The sequence below is a fragment of the Salvelinus sp. IW2-2015 genome, linkage group LG17, assembly GCF_002910315.2.
Source record: "Salvelinus sp. IW2-2015 linkage group LG17, ASM291031v2, whole genome shotgun sequence".
In the NCBI taxonomy this organism is placed as follows: Eukaryota; Metazoa; Chordata; class Actinopteri; order Salmoniformes; family Salmonidae; genus Salvelinus; species Salvelinus sp. IW2-2015.
This window is the reverse complement of record NC_036857.1, coordinates 25,751,015-25,772,816: the sequence shown is the minus strand read 5'-3', so window position 1 is coordinate 25,772,816 and position 21,802 is coordinate 25,751,015. Positions and strand designations below refer to the sequence as shown.

Sequence of the window (21,802 nt, the reverse complement as noted above, 5' to 3'; positions counted from 1 at the left end):
GACATGAATACATAAACACACAAACACACGCACACACAGAGGCGTGGTCAGAGAACTAAAAGGCTCAGTTAGTTAGCAGAAATATCGATAGTCAGTTCTAAAGAATCACAGGAATTGGCAACCCTCATAGGAACCTGACAGTACAGGCCAAATATCCACATAATGGCAACAAAGATAGAAAATGTACTTTTAATCTTCCTGAATCCACTTGAGTTATTCCACAGCCGCACACACATACACACACGCATGCAACACACCACACACGCATGCACACACACACACGCACGCACACACACACACACACACACACACACACACAACACACACACACACACACACACACACACACACACACACACACACACACATGCACACACTAACATAGACACACAAATACATACAGAAAACTGAATGGGTCTGGTAGTCAGCAGAAATATCCATCGTCAGTTATAAAGAATCCTCATAGGGACCTCACAAATCTCATAAGAACTGCACGAAGAAAGTTAGTCATTCATTTTTTATCTGAATCCAATTTGTTATTCCGCAGCCATTTAAAAATACAGTTTCTGCATGATTATCACAGTGCAAAAAGGCAATTAAGTTTCATTTTGTTTTGGTCCTCCCAAGCCCATATACTTTCTGCCTGTGAGCCATTTGGTGCTGTTAATTTAAAATATGGTAATTAATATCTCCAGATCACTTCATGAGAAGTAATGGAATACACTTAAAAGCGTGGGGGGAAACACCAGTAAAACAATCCCACAGCTATTATTCCACATAGCCACAACTCCAACGGGGGGTCTGATTATTGGATGTATCTCAAATTCTTTTTCAATTACATAATCTTTATGTTCTGTTGTCTTGAAAGACCCCATACCCGTATTGAATAACAGACCCTAAGATGAGGACTATTTGTACTACTGAGTAAAATAAATTGAATCGAGGACCATACGGTTCTAGGTTGCAGAAACACTATTAAGATTCAAAAACCACTRMGAATTGAATTCACCTGCTGGGCAATCAAGCACAATTCTTCAAACACTGACTTCTCCAGGCATCATAATGAAGCTGTTTATATTTCCCCCTCTCTCTCCTCTGTCTCTGCCTTTGTATACACTGCCCTTTGCTACTACCGATTGCATGGTTTTATAAGGTTCTCGTATTTTTCCCCCCTCTCTCTCCTCCATCTCTGCAGACACAGCTCATTCAAAAGGCACCTGCCCAGACAGATGCAGTCGATCAGCCTGGACCTTGGCAATGACTACTTGGACGAGGACGAGCAGCCCACCAGCATCGGACGCATCAAACCCGAGCTCTACAGACAGAAGACCCTGGACACTGACGAGTCCGCCAAGAACAGCAACGCCAAGAACTGTGGGAAGATCAACTTCTCCTTGAAGTACGATTATGAAAATGAGGCCCTCCTGGTCCACATCCTCAAAGCCTTCGACCTGCCCGCCAAGGACCTGTGCGGCAGCTCAGACCCCTACGTCAAAATCTATCTTCTCCCTGATCGCAAGAAGTTCCAGACGCGCGTCCACCGGAAGACGCTCAACCCCACGTTTGACGAGTCCTTCCAGTTCCCCGTGCCTTATGATGAGCTGGCTGTTAGGAAGCTCCACATGAGTGTGTTTGACTTTGACAGGTTCTCCAGACATGATATGATCGGGGAGGTGGTGGTGGATAACCTCGTTGAGACATCAGACCTCTCCAGAGAGACGGACATTTGGAGGGACATTCAGTACACCACAACTGTAAGAACATATGTCTGTTAATCTCTCACTTAAAGCAGAGTTGACATAGTCTGGTCCCAGATCTGTTTGTGCTGTCTTGCCAACTCCTATGGCCATTGTTTGGCATGACAAAGCCCATAGGAGTTGGCAAGAGAGCACAAACAGATCTGGGACCAGCCTAGAGTTAACATTGTTTACATGTGTAACCAGTTAGAATAATAACCTCATTCAAATCATTATGCCCCCCAGAAAAAAATATGCATTTTTTTTCAGTGTGTCATAAATACTTTTCTAAAGTAAGATGTTATTCTCATCATATGAAATGACAGTAGTTKTAAGCTAAAGGCATAACAAGTACTTGTAATCATTACAAAGGTCATGAAACTGTCTGGGCAAAAAAAAAATTATCCTTCCAACGACATACTGAAGTGGTCATTAATTTTGATACTAATCTATTTTTGATGGTGTCCTGAGGATGTCTTGTTGTGCTAAGTGCAGTAGTGCACTATGTTGTTGGCGTCCGTTTGGAATCTATTTGATGCTTCTCTTCACTGGAAGGCACTTCAGTCAGAGTATTATCTGTGGCCCGTATTGTTGAACTTCAGCTGCCTTTGGAGGCACCGCTCAATAATCTAGTAGTTATTGCTAAAGTGGCAGAAAGCAGTTGCCTCGTTGCTCAGCACACACATTTTATTGAACAAGGAAATGACTCACTGCCAAAACTCCCTAGCTCACCATCTTGTAGGCAATTGCAAAGTTAAGTACGCAGTATGCAGACAAGGGGGGTTCTAAATGTCTCATGAATTGTTTCATTAAGGATGCAGTAGATTAAACAATATGGGGTTTAGGAGCATGTACCTGTAACATGAGCCTGAGCCTTGGGCTGGATGAAAGTACTGTTTACAAATGTAAATGTTCAGAGCTGAGAATAGAGCTGAGAACCCCAAAGCTGGTCAGAGGGGGGTTTGTGTGGAGAAGAGTACCAGCCGGCAGCTTTACTCTGTTAATAGTTAATAGATCAAGGGAATGCATCAATAATACCAACCCACAGGCATTAGGAAGATAAAGAGTCTAGAGGGGGCGGGCTGGGAGAAGGACGGAGAGAAAGAATTATTGACATCAGGCAGTGTCTTAGTTTGATCCATACAAACTGTTTTGGGAGGGTTTGCTTACTAATCATTGGCCGGTTAGAGGGCGATTAATCAATATCTGTAATACATAATAGAAATGTGTAGGTAGGTCCACTGTTTCCACTGCTTCATCCTGTGGTGATATAGTGCTAAATGATAGGGGCTGACTAGAAACTCAGAGGAATTGAAGGGGTGTGGTTGTATTGCTTCAGAACTCAAAAAACGATCTCACCTGAGACATATCTTAAATTTGAACACTAATCCTGGCTCAAACCCCGATTTTTGCATTTTCCCAAATAACATTGACACTTGCAGCCCATGCCTTCAGCCACACCCAACCACCGCTTTAATCCTTGCCCTTTGGCTACAACGCTGCACTAATACCCTGAAAAGTAATACTTTTTTACTGAGAGGAGGCATTAATAACAGGTCATATTGCCTTCAGACGGAGAGGGCAAAGGGGCAATGCCTAAACTAACTGATTTGAAAACATTACTGCAGTCTCCACATTGTTCCTTAGCTTCGTTTCCTGTAACCCACTGTAACTTTCTATGTTGTATGTCTTTAGATGCGTAATTCCACAGAAGGGCCATAGAGTGCCCATTTGTCACTGTCCTGCTGATTTTTCATTATAACTTCTTGAGCGTGAGCCTGATAGTCAGTTCTGTGTGCGATGGCAGGTTTCACACAAATACAGCTCTTGAGGGATATTGGAATGACGTTGGCTTTACAATCCATTTCCATCCTAGTGTTTTTGCCCGTGCGTCAGTAGGGCCTGAAGGAATCCTTCCAGTGCTGTGTGTGTGTAACTTTCATTTTTTTTCTGTTTGTTCCCACAGGAGAGCGTGGACCTGGGAGAGATCATGTTCTCACTATGCTACCTTCCCACTGCTGGACGACTCACTCTCACCGTCATCAAGTGCAGGAACCTCAAGGCCATGGATATCACGGGATACTCAGGTAGGTATGCGCGCGCGCATGTGTGTGTGTGTGTGTGTGCGTGCGTGTGCGTGCGTGTGTGTGTGTCCATGTCTACGTGCATATGTGTGACTCATTGTTTGTCGTAATGACTCAAAGTAGAAATACACCCTACCCTGACTGTTACATATGAAATTATAGATACAGTCACATAAAATGTCAAATTAAAACAGCAAACTAAGGGAAGTCCTCTCTACTGCTTCTAGTTCTGTGGGAATCTATTCATATTCATCAGTGGCAATATGAAGATGTCATCTCCAGCAGCTTATTTCTATGAGGTTTCAGGCGGTGTTCATTGTACGACTGCATCCCAAATGGCAGCCTATTCTCTATATACTGTATAGGGCTCTGGMCAAAAGTAGTGCACGATGTAGGGAATGGGGTGCCATTTGGGACACAGACTAAAAGTCTGCTGTTCCGTATTCCATTTATATTATCAATAACCAGATACCATTACAGGGAATATGTTTGCTTTGGAATTAAAGTGACATTCACTGTGAGTTAAATGTCAAGAATCGGGTGGTATTCATTCAACCCAAAATAAGACATGTTATTATTTACCTCTCATCTTTATTTACATTTTACAAGTTATACATCCCTCCTCAGAGGATTTACATGTCTCCCAGTTGTTGCTGAATTAAACTGGATCTGTGTGCAGTAAACCATGGCTAAATCAACGGTACCCTGAAGCATATTTGGTTGCAAAGCCAGCCCTCCTTATATTTTGTTTATGAATTGAGGGCAGCTTACATCTGACTATTATACTGGTATAATGTATCATAGGAGCTGACAGATGAAGATTGAAATCAGTATTCACCACAACACTGTTTCACTTTATCCCGTTAAAGCACTCTGTCAAATGCCTTCACTTCCTCCGCTTTCAACACTTGAGGTGTTGACTCATCAATATTTAATGTAGAGCGAATTATTCCAGACATTTTCAAGGATGTTATTGCTATATTTAGGTTTAAGTAGAGCAGGAGTGGAATACACAATACACATGGGCAATACATATGGGAAATGAAATTGATCGCCGCAGCTGCTGTATCAAAACTGATGTGTTTGAGTTAAGGTGAGGTCACTGTAGATCTACACTATCTCTATCGAAAAATCACACTAACAGAGACTAACATCCAAGCATTGAAAGACAAACTTGTCATCTCATTCTCTCAGGATGTCTCTCGTGACAGACTGTTTGCAGGAAATTTGATTCGAGGTTCGAGGATTAATCTCAAGATAATGTAGCTATAGAATATAGAATTTAGATTCGTTATAAGCACCTCATACCTTTCCTTTCTCTCACTGGCAGATCCCTACGTCAAAGTGTCTCTCGTCTGTGACGGGAGGCGTTTGAAAAAGAAGAAGACAACAATCAAGAAGAACACTCTGAACCCCACGTACAACGAGGCCATCATCTTCGACATCCCCCCAGACAGCATGGACCACGTCAGCCTGCACATCTCAGTCATGGACTATGACTTGTATGTACAGTTTCAAATATATATATTGGCACCTACAGTTGAAGTCGGAAGTTTATATACACCTTAGCCAAATACATTTAAACTCAGTTTTTCACAATTCCTGACATTTAGTCCTTGTAAGAATTCCCTGTCAGTTAGGATCACCACTTTATTTTAAGAATGTGAAATGTCAGAATAATAGTAGAGAGAATGATTTATTTCAGCTTTTATTTCTTTCATCACATTCCCAGTGGGTCAGAAGTTTAAATACACTCAATTAGTATTTGGTAGCATTGCCTTTAAATTGTTTAAGTTGGGTCAAACGTTTCGGGTAGCCTTCCACAAGCTTCCCACAATAAGTTGGGTGAATTTTGGCCCATTCCTCCTGACAGGTTGGTGTAAGTGGTTAAGTTTGAAGGCCTCCTTGCTCACACACACTTTTTCAGTTCTGCCCACAAATGTTCTATAGGACTGAGGTCAGGGCTTTGTGATGGCCACTCCAATACCTTGACTTTGTTGTCCTTAGCCATTTTGCCACAACCTTGGAAGTATGCTTGGGGTCATTGTCCATTTGAAAGACCCATTTGCGGCCAAGCTTTAACTTCCTGACTGATGTCTTGAGATGTTGCTTCAATATATCCAAATAATTTTCCTCCTTCATGATGCATCTATTTTGTGAAGAGCACCAGTCCCTCCTGCAGCAAAGCACCCCCACAACATGATGCTGCACCCCATGCTTCACGTTTGGGATGGTGTTCTTTGACTGGCAAGCCTCCCCTTTTTCCTCCAAACATAACGATGGTCATTATGGCCAACAGTTCTATTTTTTGTTTCGTCAGACCAGAGGACATTTCTCCAAAAAGTACGATTTGTCCCCATGTGCAGTTGCAAACCGTAGTCTGGCTTTTTTATGGTGGTTTTGGAGTAGTGGCTTCTTCCTTGCTGAGCGGCCTTTCAGGTTATTTCAATATAGGACTAGTTTTACTGTGGATATAGATAATTTTGTACATATTTCCTCCAGCATCTTCACACGGGCCTTTGCTGTGGCTCTGGATTGATTTGCACTTTCCGACCAAAGTACGTTCATCTCTAGGAAGACATACATGTCTCCTTCCTGAGCGTATGAACGGCTGCGTGGTCCCATGATGTTTTTACATGCGTACTATTGTTTGTACAGATGAACGTGGTACCTTCAGGCATTTGGAAATTGCCTCAAGGATGAACCAGACCTGTGGAGGTCTACAATTATTTTCTGAGGTCTTACTGATTTTTATTTATTTCCCATGATGTCAGCAAAGAGGCACTGAGTTTGAAGGTAGGCCTTGAAATACATACACAGGTACACTCACAATTGACTCAAATGTGTAATTTAGCCTATCAGAAGCTTCTAAGCATGACATAATTTCTGGAATTTTCAAAGGTGTTTAAAGGCACAGTCAACTTAGTGTATGTAAACTTCTGACCCACTGGAATTGTGATACAGTGAATTAAAAGTGAAATAATTGTCTGTAAACAATTGTTGAAAAATACTTGTGCCATGCACAAAGTAGATGTCCTAACCGACTTGCCAAAACTATAGTTTGTTAACAAGAAATTTGTGGAGTGGCTGAAAAACTAGTTTTAATGACTCCAACCTAAGTGTATGTAAACTTCCGACTTCAACTGTAAATACAAATCTGCCGTGCACACTTTCCAGCCACTTGGTGGGAGTCTGTCAAGAGAGACTATGTTTGATTGAACTCAGTTTTACATCTGCTGAAACATTGTCAAAACATTTAACTCAGATGCTTCTCTCAGAGGAGTATTCTGTATCTTTGCAGTTTGCACGATACGCCTCCTCGAATAGAGCACTCTGCGTGTTGTCTATTTTTTTTAAACAAACTGGACAACAAAGAGAAAGAAAAGGTCAGGAGTCAGGACATTCACTTTGCTGGCTGAAGGGATGCTCTGAGGGTAGTCTTTATCAACAAACATGGCTGGTTAAATGGGTCCAGGTGTGCTAGTTTATTAACACACGTATGTGTTGCTAACTGGCAAACCGAGTCTACTGTGGTTATCAAATTGTCCTTGTTTTGTTTACTAGTCAGTCCCTTCGATCTCGGATTATATTGTGGGTGTAGGGATTATGATGAGGGAGAACAAACATCCCCATTGGTCTGAGCCAATCCAGAGAGGAGTTTGTTGGTGCCATTATCGTTTGTAGTTGTTGAGCACAAACCCTTTCTTCATCGCATTTACATTTCAGACATAATCTCTCAAAGAGATATGGAAATGTCTCCTTTTAACCACCCAGATGACTCAGCTCTATTCACATGAATTACAAACGCGACATGATCACCTCACCTCTCCCTTTCACTTCTTGCAACTGTTTCCTCTGATAACAACATGTATGTAATACGAGTTGGAGATGCCAAATTAGTTTATTTAGGGTGAATTCAACGATTTTACATTGGTGGGTTTACAGAATATAATTTTTTCTCCATTTACACCGCTGCATGTAATACAAATTCAGCTATAGAATCAACCCTGCATTTTGTAATGTAGTGTGTCTGAAGAGCAGGATTAGCTGTAATGTTGTGTTGACGTTGTGTGATTTTGTGTGTGTTGTCTGGCCCCTGCAGGGTTGGTCACAATGAGATCATTGGTGTGAACCGTGTGGGGTGCAGTGCTGAGGGGCTTGGCAAGGGCCACTGGAACGAGATGTTGGCGTACCCACGCAAGCCCATTGCACACTGGCACCCCCTACTGGAGGCCAAGAAATCAGAGAAAGAGGTTAGTTCATACAGCACGTTGCAGCGTGTGAAGAACAATGTGTAGACTATATTTACTATACGTACTCAACGATCACATGTAGGATAAAATCAATGTCCGCTATTGTAACAGTGTAATATCTATGTTCTAAATGAAGTGTGTGTGTGTGTGTGTGTGTGTGTGTGTGTGTGTGTGTGTGTGTGTGTGTGTGTGTGTGTGTGTTGGTGTGTGTAGTGTGTTTCTGTGTCTGTGTGTGTTGTTCTGATGTACCTGCAGTGGAAAACGCGGACGGCCAGTTTTGACAGCCAGGGCTCCTGCCCCTCCCCCAGGCGTCCTGCTAGCCCCTGAGCAGAACCACATGTGACCCTAGCGGAATGGCCCAGGTTTGGTTTGGGTCTCTTCTATCTCTCCTACTGATCCTACTTCCTGTCTGTTCTGTCTGCCTGAGCCTAAGGAGAAACATAACCCCACTGAGACTCTCTCTCAGTCTTCACTTTCCCTCAAGTGTAGCCATAGAGTGCTCCCAGTCCTAAGACCAGATCCTGGATCAGCATCGTCAGTTATTTGTGAAAGTAACGTTGTTTAAAAAAAATCAACATTAGAATTACTGATCTGGAGTCAGACCTAGTACTTGGGAGGCTTTGGTTTTTATCCTGAGCTGATCTTCTCAAGTGAGTCCCCAAAGGGGAAGATTGTTGTCTGAGTGGAACAGCAGACTGCCGTTTTCCAGTTTATCTATCTTTGGGTTGAGGCTAATGGAATGTGATCACTGCGCTCTCACAGGGACTTGGTCTAAACACACTGAAGTTTCTGCTCAGCACTGCAGAGCTCTTTGATGAGAGGCTCCACATGGAAATCACACTTTGAATGCAGTTGAAGTTTCCCAGCGAGACAGAGAAAGAGAACTGAAGGATATGGGGTAAGATAGGAACTGAAGGACAGTGGACGGAACTAAGGAATATCTAAAGCCGTCTGCCCTTACTTTCTCCTTTTGTGCGGCAGTAACAAAAAAACATTGTGACACAATCAAATGTGTAGTTCTTTCACCAAACATTAACTGTCATAGTAACCAATCCAAACAAGGCAACAAACTCATTTGAAAATAGTAGCTATGTTGTATATCTTCTCGACATAAACCATTACATTTTCAGGAGTAATGAACAGAACTTAAAGGGGTGGTTTTAACCAGTCAAATAGTGTTCATCGAGTTTATAGCGGTTCATTGAATCAACAAATATGATCAGCACATAATATGAGCACCTTGCAACAATGTTGGAGCATAGCACCTCCTGAGTGTCTTTCTATGGAACAACAAAGAGTTAAATAGCACACAGACTCCGAACCACCCTTACCTCTCTCTTTGTTTTCTCCTAGTTAGTCTTGGTTCTCTTACCTCTTCCATCGAAGTGTATTCTCATTACTCCTGTTCCCATAGTTTTCCTCTCTCAGCTGAACGTACTGCACTTCTTCAGCACCTTCTTATCGTGTTCTGTTCTCTGGGGTTTGTTTGAACTGTACAGCACAGTCCTCTATCTGCTAATGTAAAGTTTGTATTTCCCACCAGAATACAAATTAGGTATAGAACTAGTATTGTTGTGTTTTGGGAGTTTTCCTTATCCTGCAGCGTCCAGACCTCTTCTCCAGAATAGAAGAATTTGACCCTCGGTGGACCAATAATCAACTATTCATTTCATATTTTCTTGTCTATCATAAGCCAGAGGTACACTGGAGCAATTTGTAATGGGGTGTCTTTCAATCTGCTCTTTATACACGGATTAGTTTATTGAACATTGTTGAGGAGTTTGATCTAAATCTAAAACATATGATTTGCATTATTGAACATTATTCAACGAAATCCAAAAAGTTAGCGTTTACGGTAAGGGTAGGCAGTCATGTAGTTACTTCTTCTACTGTTTTTCTAACGGTTGTACTGCTGGATATTGGACAGATATACAGTACCAGTCAAAAGTTTGGACACACATACTCATTCAAGGGTTTTTCTTTATATTTTACTATTTTCGACATTGTAGAATAATAGTGAAGACATCAAAACTATGAAATAACACATATGGAATCAAGTAGTAACCAAAAAGGTGTTAACAAATCACTGTTTGCCTTGATGACAGTTATTGCACAGTCTTGGCATTCTCTCAACCAGCTTCATGAGGAATGCTTTTCCAAAAGTATTGAGGGAGTTCCCACATATGCTGAGCACTTGTTAGCTGCTTTTTCTTCACTCTGCAGTCCAACTCAGTCCAAGAAATCTCAATTGGGTTGAGGTTGGTTGATTGTGGAGGCCAGGTCATCTGATGCAGCACTCCATCACTCTCCTTCATGGTCAAATAGCCCCTACACAACCTGGAGGTGTGTTTTGGTTCATTGTCCTGTTGAAAAACAAATATATGCGGATATCATCTGTTCACCTACTCTGCGTCTCACAAAGACACGGCGGATGGAACCAAAAATCTCTCAAATTTAGACTCATCAGACCGAAGGACAGATTTCTACCAGTCTAATATCCATTGCTGGTGTTTCTTGGCCCAAGCAAGTCTCTTCTTCTTATTGGTGTCCTTTAGTAGTGTTGTTTTGCAGCAATTCGACCATGAAGGCCTGATTCACACAGTCTCCTCTGAACAGTTGTTGTTGAGATGTGTCTGTTACTTGAACTCTGTGAAGCATTTATTTGGGCTGCAAACTGAGGTGCAGTTAACTCTGATGAATTTATCCTCTGCAGCAAAGGTAACTTTAGGTCTATGGCGGTCCTCACGAGAGCCAGTTTCATCATAGCGCTTGATGGTTTTTGCGACAGACCTTCATGTCTTAAAGTAATGATGGACTGTTGTTTCTCTTTGCTTATTTGAGATGTTCTTGCCATAATATGGACTTAGTCTTTTACCAGATAGGGTTATCTTCTGTATACCACCCCTACCTTGTCACAGCACAACTGATTGACTCAAACGCATTAAGAAGGAAAGAAATTCCACAAATTAACTTTTAACAAGGCACACCTGTTAATTGAAATGCATTCCAGGTGACTACCACATGAAGCTGGTTGAGAGAATACCAATAGTGTGCAAAGCTATCATCAAGGCAAAGGGTGGATTTGTTGAACACTTTTTTGGTTACTACATGATTCCATATGTGTTATTTCATAGTTTTGATGTCTTTACTATTATTCTGCAATGTAGAAAATAGTAAAAATAAAGAAAAACCCTAGAATGAGTAGGTGTGTCCAAACTTTTGACTGTATATAAAGGTAAAAAATTATATTGGTTTGATTATAATGGTTATTTAGTATATTTCTACATTGTGGTACTATGAGTACAATCTAATAATTGATGTCATCTCAATAACTTAATGTGTATCAAACAGACAAAAGAAAACAACCCGATTGGTGTATAGTTTTTTGGTGCCAAACGTGTTTGTAGCAAAGGGAGACTATCATTTGTTCTGTCACAAAAATGATTAAAGTAATGTCAGTCATTGAAATTCCCAACCCACCCATTCGGAAAATGTCTGGATAAAAGCGTCTGCTAAATGGCATTTGTTATACATTATTAACTCATGTTTTCTTTCCAGTGAGACTCATTATATTCTGCGCTATGTAGTAAATGTATTGTTTCAATTATTAGAGAAAATACAGCAGGGATTACAAATAGTTTTTGATAATAACTTGTGCAACCAAACATGGGCTACCAATTTATTTATTTATTTTCCATCAATGTAATTGTCTGCATKATTTCCAATCCACCATATATATTTTTTTGTAGATATATATAAATATATATTTAAAAAATATATATTTTCCTTTATTATTTTCCCTAACCCTACCACCCCTCCCCTAATTGGTGTAAAGTAATGGACAACAACACTTAGGCTTCTACTTCCAGCTGATACTGTACATACGATATACATTTTTTGAACACAGTATATTTTACAATAGCTTTCTTTTGTTTTTAGTCCCATTCTTCAGATACCCTCAACCCCTCCCATCTAGCTCTGAAGACCATCCAGTTTTGCCATATATTTTTAACTGTGCAGTTTCAATAAAGTTCTGAACCTAAATACATTTTACGGACACAGTATATTGGACATGTGTTATCTTGTTATTTTTAGTCCCACCCTTCAGCTCCACTCAACCCCTCCCATCTATCTCTGAACACCATCCAGTTTTGATTTCTATTTGCCATATATTTTTCATAGTTTCTACAGATTGTAAATTAAAGATACCAATTTCATTAGAAGGGTTCTTGTTTGACCCAGTTGGGTTATGTAAGATGTAATAGAAATCAGGAATCCTCCTTAATGTTATTTTATGTTGACCATGACAGTGTTTTGATTATTTTACTAATTGACAAGCACATGTTTGAAAGCACATAGAGAAACAGGTTGGTATAGTGGGTATCAGGAAGTGGGTGTTGTTTACAGAATGTAAGGAGCGGTTTTAAGAGGCACCTTCTCTAATTTAAGCTCTTGAGTGCCCTAAACCAAAGCCTCTACATTAATGTATCCTGTCAACACAACTTTGGCACTGTGGTTATGTAGAAGTAGTTGTTTGAATTCTTTCTCCATGCATTCTATCTACATAACTTTGGAATTGAGATTTTGTAGAAGTAGGTGTTTGAACTCTTTCTCCATGCATTCTATCTACACAATTTTGGCACTGAGATTTGGTAGTAGTAGTTGTTTTTTAACCCAGGAGGTTATAGTGACTTAATGATAGTACTGGAATGGCCATCCAGATGACAATGTGGCTTCCGCCTGACTACAGCTATGCAGCAAAAGCATGTTTGAAGATGGTATAAATCAAACAGAGAGGATGCAGAAGAAGCATGGTGAAAGTGAACAAATGTACTTAACATACACACATTAGATCACTGTTTTAGCCATTTCCTTCCTCTAGAGAGAGCAGGCGTTTACCTCATTTCGTCTGGGAGACAGACAAAACAGACAGACAGAGATACAGACAGATAGTGTGGGGGAAACTAGCCTAGCGATAGTCGCAGGCCAATGTCTTGCAGTGAGTCAGTGACCTTTCTCTAATTAGCAGTTGGTAGGTCTATGAGACACAATACAATGAGTCACTTGATGGATTCCCTAAACACCATTATTGTGTCTTTCTTCACAATAGGATTGTTCAGGTTTCCTCACATACTATATTTACTGGTTACAATCCTGATAAGATCCTTCCTTCCATTACTGGTAGACTCCTCATATCTGACTCACTCCAGTTTGTTAAAAAAAGTATGGTTTTATGTTTTTTCACATATATACAGTAGGTATACACTTGTTGATTACATTTCTGATTACATATTTGACTCCAAGTTTGTTTCTATTTGACAAAAATGTATGAAATAACTGACTGTAGTTTTATTCTTCCTCTGTTTCAGTGGTGTGTTTAATAATGATGATGATCTTCTGTTCTGACAATATGGACTAGTGTGTTTGTTTCCATAGTATGTAATAATATCATGTTATATAAATTTTGCCTCAGTTGATGTACTGTTTTAAAGACCTTTGTCTGTTATTATTATTGTCGTGTTTCTCAATATGATCTTGTATCCTTTCCATTTGTCATGGAGAGCACTGACTTTCCAATTTTTTATTGAAGATTTGTACTTGTAATATAACTGTTTTGACAACTGTTCTTGTAATTGAAGCCTGCTAGGGTTTATTTATTTTTGTTTCCTTTTAAATCCTGAATTGTTAATGACTCATAATATGAGTGTGTAATAAATTGAACAAAAACGAATTATCTGTTGCGTATTTACATTTTATTTCATTTCAATTTATTTTGCAAGAACGAAAGACAGAAGTTATGAATTATGGTGGTGCAAAGTTACATTTAAAGATATACACTACCGTTCAAAAGTTTGGGGTCACTTGGAAATATCCTTGTTTTTGAAAGAGAAGCACATTTTTTGTCCATTAAAATAACATCAAATTGATCAGAAATACAGTGTAGACATTGTTAATGTTGTAAATGACTATTGTAGCTGGAAACGGCAGATTTTTTATGGAATATCTACATAGACGTACAGAGGCCCATTATCACCAACCATCACTCCTGTGTTCCAATGACACGTTGTTAGCTAATCCAAGTTTATCATTTTAAAAGGCTAATTGAWCATTAGAAAACCCTTTTGCAATTATGTTAGCACAACTGAAAACTGTTGTCCTAATTAAAGAAGCAATAAAACTGGCCTTTAGACTAGTTGAGTATCTGGAGCATCAGCATTTCTGGGTTCGATTACAGGCTCAAAATGGCCAGAAACAAAGACCTTTCTTCTGAAACTCGTCAGTCTATTCTTGTAATGATAAATGAAGGCTATTCCATGCGTGAAATTGCCAAGATACTGAAGATCTTGTACAACGCTGTTACTACTCCCTTCACAGAACAGCGCAAACTGGCTCTAACCAGAATAGAAAGAGGAGTGTGAGGCCCCTGTGCACAACTGAGCAAGAGGACAAGTACATTTGAGTGTCTAGTTTGAGAAACAGATGCCTCACAAGTCCACAAATGGCAGCTTCATTAAATAGCATCCGCAAAACACCAGTGTCAACGTCAGCAGTGAAGAGGCGACTCTGGGATGCTGGCCTTCTAGGCAGAGTTTCCCTGTCCAGTGTCTGTGTTCTTTTGCCCATCTTAATCTTTACTTTTTATTGGCCAGTCTGAGATATTACTTTTTCTTTGCAACTCTGCCTAGAAGGCCAGCATCCCGGAGTCGCCTCTTCACTGTTGACGTTGAGACTGGTGTTTTGCGGGTACTATTTAATGAAGCTGCCAGTTTACAGCTGTGCTAACATAATTGCAAAAGGGTTTTCTAACTTGGATTAGCTAACACAACGTGACATTGGAACACAGGAGTGATGGTTGTGGATAATGGGCCTCTGTATGCCTATGTAGATATTCCATAAAAAATCTGCCGTTTCCAGCTACAATAGTCATTTACAACATTAACAATGTCTACACTGTATTTCTGATCAATTTGATGTTATTGTAATGTACAAAAAATTTGCTTTTCTTTCCAAAAGAAGGACATTTCTAAGTGACCCCAAACTTTTGAACMGTAGTGTATGATGAATTATGGTGGCACACGTAATATTTGTTTTGTATTTATGTAAGATTTCTCCTCTGTAAAGTTTTTGTGACATTATATTTTTCTCTGATTGTGCAGATGAACTTAGAATTTAGCCGGAGACTGTCAATTTCACGACTACTTATGTCAAAGTGAACAACAAAGGGAGCAAGCAGCAGGGAAGAGTAAATTGGGTTAACTAAAACAAGTGGAATGCAAATAGCCAAATTAAATCTTGAGGAGAGCTGGAGCATACATTCCATCAAGGCATTCAATTATACACCGTTTCTGATCTCTGCCCTGAATAAATCCAGTTGTTGCAGACATATTACGATTCCAATCTAATTCAGAGCTCCATTCAACATAAACTTTATATCAAACTGGGGTAGCAATAATATGTTTGATGACGGGCACCTACAGTACAGTAATTCAATGCATTATTTCAAGTAAAAAATACAGAGGTACATTTTCCTGTAGAGACAATGTATACAGTATGGACAGTGGGGTGAGTGGTATCAAAAAACAAATATATGTCTCCAGTGATAGTCTTCATATTAGAATGTTTTCCGGCCATTTCTCTGACTAAAATGTTATTTGACTAAAATGCCCACTAGTCCATCCACTTAAACCATTAGCTTCCTCTTCATGGACAGTTTGTAAAGGATCAGGTAGCCGTCGTCCCAGGCATAGATCTGTTTCTCCTGAGGGTTGTACTTAAGGCTGGCGTGGACTCCATACCTCCTGGGGAAATACAGTAGCGGAGCCTCCTCATTGGTCACCATATCGTTTACGTCAAACACACACTGAACACGAGAGCGACTAGGCTCCCTAGTGTTGTAGACCACATAGACCGTCCCACAGACCACGAAGGCTGCCTCCGCGTTCTCCTGGGGACACTGTGTATCCCACATCTGCTCGATATCCAGGCTGTCTGGGTCCATCTTAGCCAGGTTGATGGACTCACTCTCCCTGGTGGTGTAAAGGGCCCAGAGGCCTTCCTCATCGGCAGCCAGGTCCACAGCAGTCTCTGGGTTGAGGCTGTAGACGGGTCTATGGTCTGCCACCTCCACTGGGAACACAGCACTGTCTGTCACTGTGCCATTCGCCAAGTCATACTTAATCACCTGGAGCTCGCCGGCCCCCTCCGTCACGTAGTAGGCATAGCCGTTATAGACGGCACCTCCGGTGCCACTCCACAGAGAGGGCAGTCTTATAGGCCTGCTGTGGGCCACTCCTGGGGAGGATGAGAAGTCGAGAACAGAGCTGAACTGGTACACGGTGTCCTCTGCCGTGCCGTTGAAGACGTAGACCTTAGAGGTCCTGGCGTCTTTAGTCCACATGCCCTTGGGGCTGCCCATCCTCTTCAGGATCTTCATGGCTCTGATGCTGGAGATGATGTCTATACAATCTGTTGATAGAGAAATGGAGATGGTATCGTGAAAAGCCGTTTTCATGAGTGGTCTTAATAACATTGTCAGATGTAATGAAAAATCTGGTAATTATGAAGACGTTTGTGGACAGTATACTGTATAAAATGACAACAGATAATTATTATAACATATAAAATATTACTATTATAAATGTTAATGGTCTATTTGTAGTTTTTAAAATCAAAGATGAGTTCCGGCTGGTCAGCCTGGTCTCATAGCCTAGACGTAAAATAGTAATTGTAAATCCGGGACACTCAAATTAGTATGATATGTTACGTTTAGTATGGTTACATAGGAAAGATGTTTACTTATAATGCAAATGTCTATCAGCCCAAAGGTTGCAAGTTTGAATCTCATCATGGAAATTTTAGCAACTTTTCAACTGCTTACTACTTTTTAGCTACTTCGCAAGTACTTAGAATATTAGCCAACCCTTCCCCTAACACTAACTTTAACCCTTTAACCTAATTCCTAAACTTAACCCTAATCTTAACTCGAACCCATAACCCTAACCCCTAGCCTAGCTAACATTAGCCATCCTGCTAACATTAGCCACCTAGTTAGAATTCGTCAAATATCATGCATTTTGCAAATTCGTAACATGCGGTATTGTACGTTTTACAAATTCGTAACATATAATACAAATTGTAATTCGTAACGTATCATTGTCAGATGTGATGGACATCCACAGATGAATACATACCATACGAAACATTATCATACTAAATGGAGTGTCTCGGATTTACTTACAGAATACTACTAAATGCTCTGAGACCAGGTTGGTTGGCATCCAGGTATCCAGTTCACATTTCCTTCTCGTGTTGCGTTAGCATGCCTCTGCAGTGTCCTTGCCCACCTGAAACATGTTTTGATGTCTACTTCAACATGCAGGGCACATAATGTACCCCGCAGGCTGCAGCAGGCTATTTCAATGCAGTCCAAATTAAAATGAACTCAACACAATCAAAGGGAAGTGGAAGAAACAGCTACATTGTGCTTTGGAAAATGGGAAAGATGAGTGACACACAGATATGCTGAAGTATAGCAAAGTGGTCTTTTCTTCCAAGAGCCTTTTGCTGATAAAAAGTAAATTTTAGCTCTGAAGACAACAGAGAGACTTCCTCTCAATCAGGATAGAGTGTGGGGGGGTGCTGTTCCGTATGCATGGAACACTCCTTGAATATGGACTTTCAAAATATTGCCACTGACCTAAGGTCAGCATCTGGTTCCCCCTTTCAGGTAGAGTAAGAGCTCCTGGTAAACACTTTACATTAATGTTATAACTGTTTATTTGAGATTTATACACAAATAATTAACAGTTTATAAACTACTTCTAAACCTTTTATAAAACTTTTTTTATGTTAATGTGTTACCGAAACCCCTGATCACTGAGGAGGGTTATGCAGATGCTGAAATTCTTAGTGAGACGTCTGTTTGCTCTGTGTTTTACATGAGGTTATACAGTTGACTAAATGAACCTACTGTCTGTGAAATAGAACTTTGAATCGCAACATTATTTGTACCAACCCGCTGTGAGTCACGTTGTAGGTAGTAAAGCCAGACTACCCGTGTCCATGAAGTACAAATAGGAGACTGGTTCCCCCCCTGAAATAAATGACTCAAAGCCAACTAGCGATAAATCTATAAGAAAATAAAATTAATGACTAGCCTACCCACTGATTAAAAATGTAGCACTAAATTGCATTTTTTTTAAACTTGAAACAAATCTTTGTTTCCTGCCTCTTTTCCTGTGGAATGGGTTTTCAGGGGAGGACACCAACTGCCAAGAGTGGTAAAGAGCTTACTGTAAGCCTAAAAATACTGTAACCATGCTCCATAAGCCAACAGGTCTCCCTTAGCCAAGTCTCTTTCAGGCAGGGAAATGAAGGCACTAGATCAAAGGCAGTCATCCTGTACAGGACGTCAGAGTTCTACGCCTCACGCTCCCCCCAACTCCCCATACACTGCTCCTCTCTCTACTCACCCAAGACTCTGGAGTACCCATCTTCCTCTCCCCCTTTCTTCCTCTCCTTCACCCGCTCCTTCACCTCCAGGTCCACATCCACCATTCTGTCTGCCTGGTTCACACAGGGCCTAGCGGGGTTTTGGGTTTCGATGTAGTCCATCTCTCTCTCGACGCGGTCCACTCGTACCCCTGTCCCRTCCAGGTCTTGTCGCAGGGTACCGTGGTCCTGGTTTAGTCCCTTTATAAACTCAGCAGTCTGCTTCTTGAAGTGCCGCAGCTCTGTGTTGTAGCGGTTCGACTGCTCGTGCCATATGAGCATACGATCCTGGGGGAGCATAATGTGTTATCGAGGACGTTGATTTGGTGTGTGGCCGATGATTGAGGATTAAATGTTGGGTGAATGTAATTGTCCTAGTATCAGACTCTAGTTCGTTCCAAACGCACAGGTCTTAGGCACAAGGACAACACTATGGACAGAGTTCTGAGAAAACTGTATCAGGTGTTGGTGTTTGAACGTGTGTCAAACCAGGGTCATCGTGATCATTTATCGTGGCAGCACGCATCACCCATCACCCATCAGCACCCATCAACATCAATTCCACCATCAAAACCTCACAAGAAGAAACAAGTGTGTTGTTTATCCTCACAATGTTGTTCAGTGATCTGGTTCAGTGACAGTGAACCACAGAGGTTGACTCATACTAAGATTGACAAAAGGTCAAATAGCGGGTGCTTATACATACGTAGCTTATACTGTGTATTTATATATAAATATATATATAAGTGTGTAACCTGGACAAGTGTGTGGAAAGGAGACACCCTCGCAAACTGTGGTTACGCCAATGGATCATGTCATCGAGAGAGGTTGAGAATGAAAAGGAATAACAACTGATTATTTCTCCTCTGTCTAAGACCCACAGTTTAATTGTCTCTCTTTTACTTGAGTGAGTCCTTGGTTGAATTGGAATAAAAATACTAAACGAAAATAACTTTCTGAATTGACTTATTCTAATTAGTAAGAGTCGAGCCAGCGGCACCATGGGAGGGATATTTTAAAAAATATCAAAAGAACAGGAGGGAGCAGGAAGATTTGAATGATAAACCAATTATTCATTTCAGTCAAGTAAATGTTGTTTGTATTCTCACACTATTTCCAACATTTTTGGGGTGCTATATTCGAAAATGCCTCGAAAGAGGAAACTGATGACATGGTCATAATGAATGGATAGATTGGTGCATATAAATGACTGCATTCTGGACTCTTGATTACTGTAGCTAATAATACTGTAGGATCTAAAACAGACAGAACGGAGCTGCATTCCACTACTTGGACACCTCATCACACTCAACATATACTGTAAGCAAACTTGGCATAATCAGTATAGAATAGCTGCAATATAGGAGGAGTAGAATACACTCCCAAAACCTGGCATATTATATTTGACTAAATGAATATTGTACAGTGCCTCAGACAGCATTTTCATTTGGCCAAGAGAAATTGCAAGGCACACTTGTTCTTGCTTATTCTAAAGAATATGATTTTGCCATTATCGTTTTTTTGTCAGTAAGTGCTGTAAATGTTCCTATTGTTTTCATTATCAATGTGTTGTTATCTTTGCGCCTCATGAAGAGTTTCACACTGCTTGGTGTGTATTCTGAGAAGGGGAAAGAGAATAGGAGAAGTACTCAGGCATAGATACGACAGCTCACGGCCACTGATATTCTCTAAGGGCCTTAGCCAGAGAAGTTGATGAGTCGAACAGAGATTGTATTAATTGGATTGCTTTAGTCAACACATAAAAATATAGAAATAAAAAGAAACCTTGCAGGCAGACACTGAGCGCGAACTAAAGTTTTGCAGAATGTCAGAGATAAAGCCTGACACATGGCCTTGATTTTCTGTCCTTGATTTCACAGTAACTGCTGTTTGCTGTTCTTTCAGAAGGATGTTGTCTCACTAGCATTCAAAAAGAAAACTTGATTCACCATAGTTGCATCATTGATTTGATTCTTGTTCCTTGCCTATAACTTTTCCTACACCACTTTAGGTGGAGTTGTGCGATGTAAAACGGTTGTTTAGGAGTTTGTCTCTTACCTCAATGGCAAGGAATCTGTTCTCCAGATAATCCATGAGACCCTGGTAGTAATACTGACCGTTGGTGAGGACTAGGACTAAGGAGAGGAGGAAGGGGACAGCCGTTGTCATGGTTGATAGATCCAAGGGACAGTCTGGGCGTCCTGTACGTAAGTCCAGGTAGCAGAAATACTTCCTCCTGTCTGGTCCGGTCTCCTTGTGGTCTACTTATGGTTGGTTTCCTACAGAGTGTGAGTGTGAGTGAATAACTGTGTGTTGAAGTGTGTGTGTGTGTGTGTGTGTGTGTGTGTGTGTGTGTGTGTGTGTGTGTGTGTTGTGTGGTGTGTGTGTGTGTGTGTGTGTGTGTGTGTGTGTGTGTGTGTGTGTGTGTGTGTGTGTGTGTGTGGTCCCTGTATGTGGGAGAGTGTGTGTGTGGAGGTGAAGAGGAGAGAGAGAGAGAGAGAGAGAGAGAGAGAAGAGAGAGGGAGAGAGAGAGAGAGAGAGAGAGAGAAGGGCCAGGTTCTTGGGTTTCAAACTCTTTGGCTCGCTCACGTAGCTGGAATGTTTTCACGAACTCCCAGGGAGGAGCCTTGTCCTCTAGCCCCTTTCTGTCCTCAAAAAGTGAATGCACTGTTGTACTGGACACTGAGCAACACTGTGTATGTGTGTGGTACATGTGCGTGTGTACGCGAGTGTGTACGTGCGTGAGTGTGTACGTATGTGGTGGGTGCGCCGTGCATGACTGTTGACGAGAGTTAGACAGTTGTTTATGGATTTGCGGCTGGAGTACAACCAAATCCTTTCACGTAGTCTCAGAGTATATAGTATATATTCTGTCTTTGTCTTTGTCTATGTTTTAGCTCACAATCTCAATCACTTCCACAACTTCTCTTTAAACATTCCTTTGCAAAAGAAAATCCTGCCAATGTACGATGTTCGTCTGAGGAAGGAGTAGACCAAAGCGCAGCGTGGTACGTGTTCATGATGTTTATTATCACCTGAACCCTGAAACAAAACAAAAGTGGAACAAAACGCAACAGTTCTGTCAGGTACTCATACAAAACAGAAAACAACTACCACAAACCACAGGTGGGAAAGGCTACCTAAGTATGGTTCTCAATCAGAGACAACGATAGACAGCTGCCTCTGATTGAGACCACACCGCGCAAACACACAGAAAAAGAAAACTAGACACACAACA

At 40.9% G+C, this 21,802-nt stretch overlaps 2 protein-coding genes across 2 annotated transcripts in view; one reads left to right on the top strand and one right to left on the bottom strand.

The window, feature by feature from the left end:
• Positions 1-13,804, top strand: part of LOC111976397 (synaptotagmin-6-like) — a 101,988-nt gene extending 88,184 nt beyond the window's left edge. The window contains exons 5-9 of the mRNA XM_070447737.1: positions 1,196-1,754; positions 3,703-3,823; positions 5,151-5,322; positions 7,923-8,073; positions 8,329-13,804. Coding sequence (XP_070303838.1) covers positions 1,196-1,754; positions 3,703-3,823; positions 5,151-5,322; positions 7,923-8,073; positions 8,329-8,400 — 1,075 coding nt within the window. The 3' untranslated portion in view covers positions 8,401-13,804. The remainder of the gene's footprint in view (positions 1-1,195; positions 1,755-3,702; positions 3,824-5,150; positions 5,323-7,922; positions 8,074-8,328) is intronic.
• Positions 13,805-15,484: 1,680 nt separating this feature from the next.
• olfml3a (olfactomedin-like 3a) lies at positions 15,485-20,967 on the bottom strand. Its single transcript, XM_024005043.2, has 3 exons — positions 20,623-20,967; positions 18,546-18,852; positions 15,485-16,539 (listed from the first exon to the last, which is right to left on the bottom strand). Exons 1-3 carry the CDS (start codon positions 20,731-20,733, stop codon positions 15,755-15,757), a joined length of 1,203 nt encoding a protein of 400 aa, XP_023860811.1. The 5' UTR covers positions 20,734-20,967; the 3' UTR covers positions 15,485-15,754.
• Between the last annotated feature and the right edge of the window lie 835 nt (positions 20,968-21,802).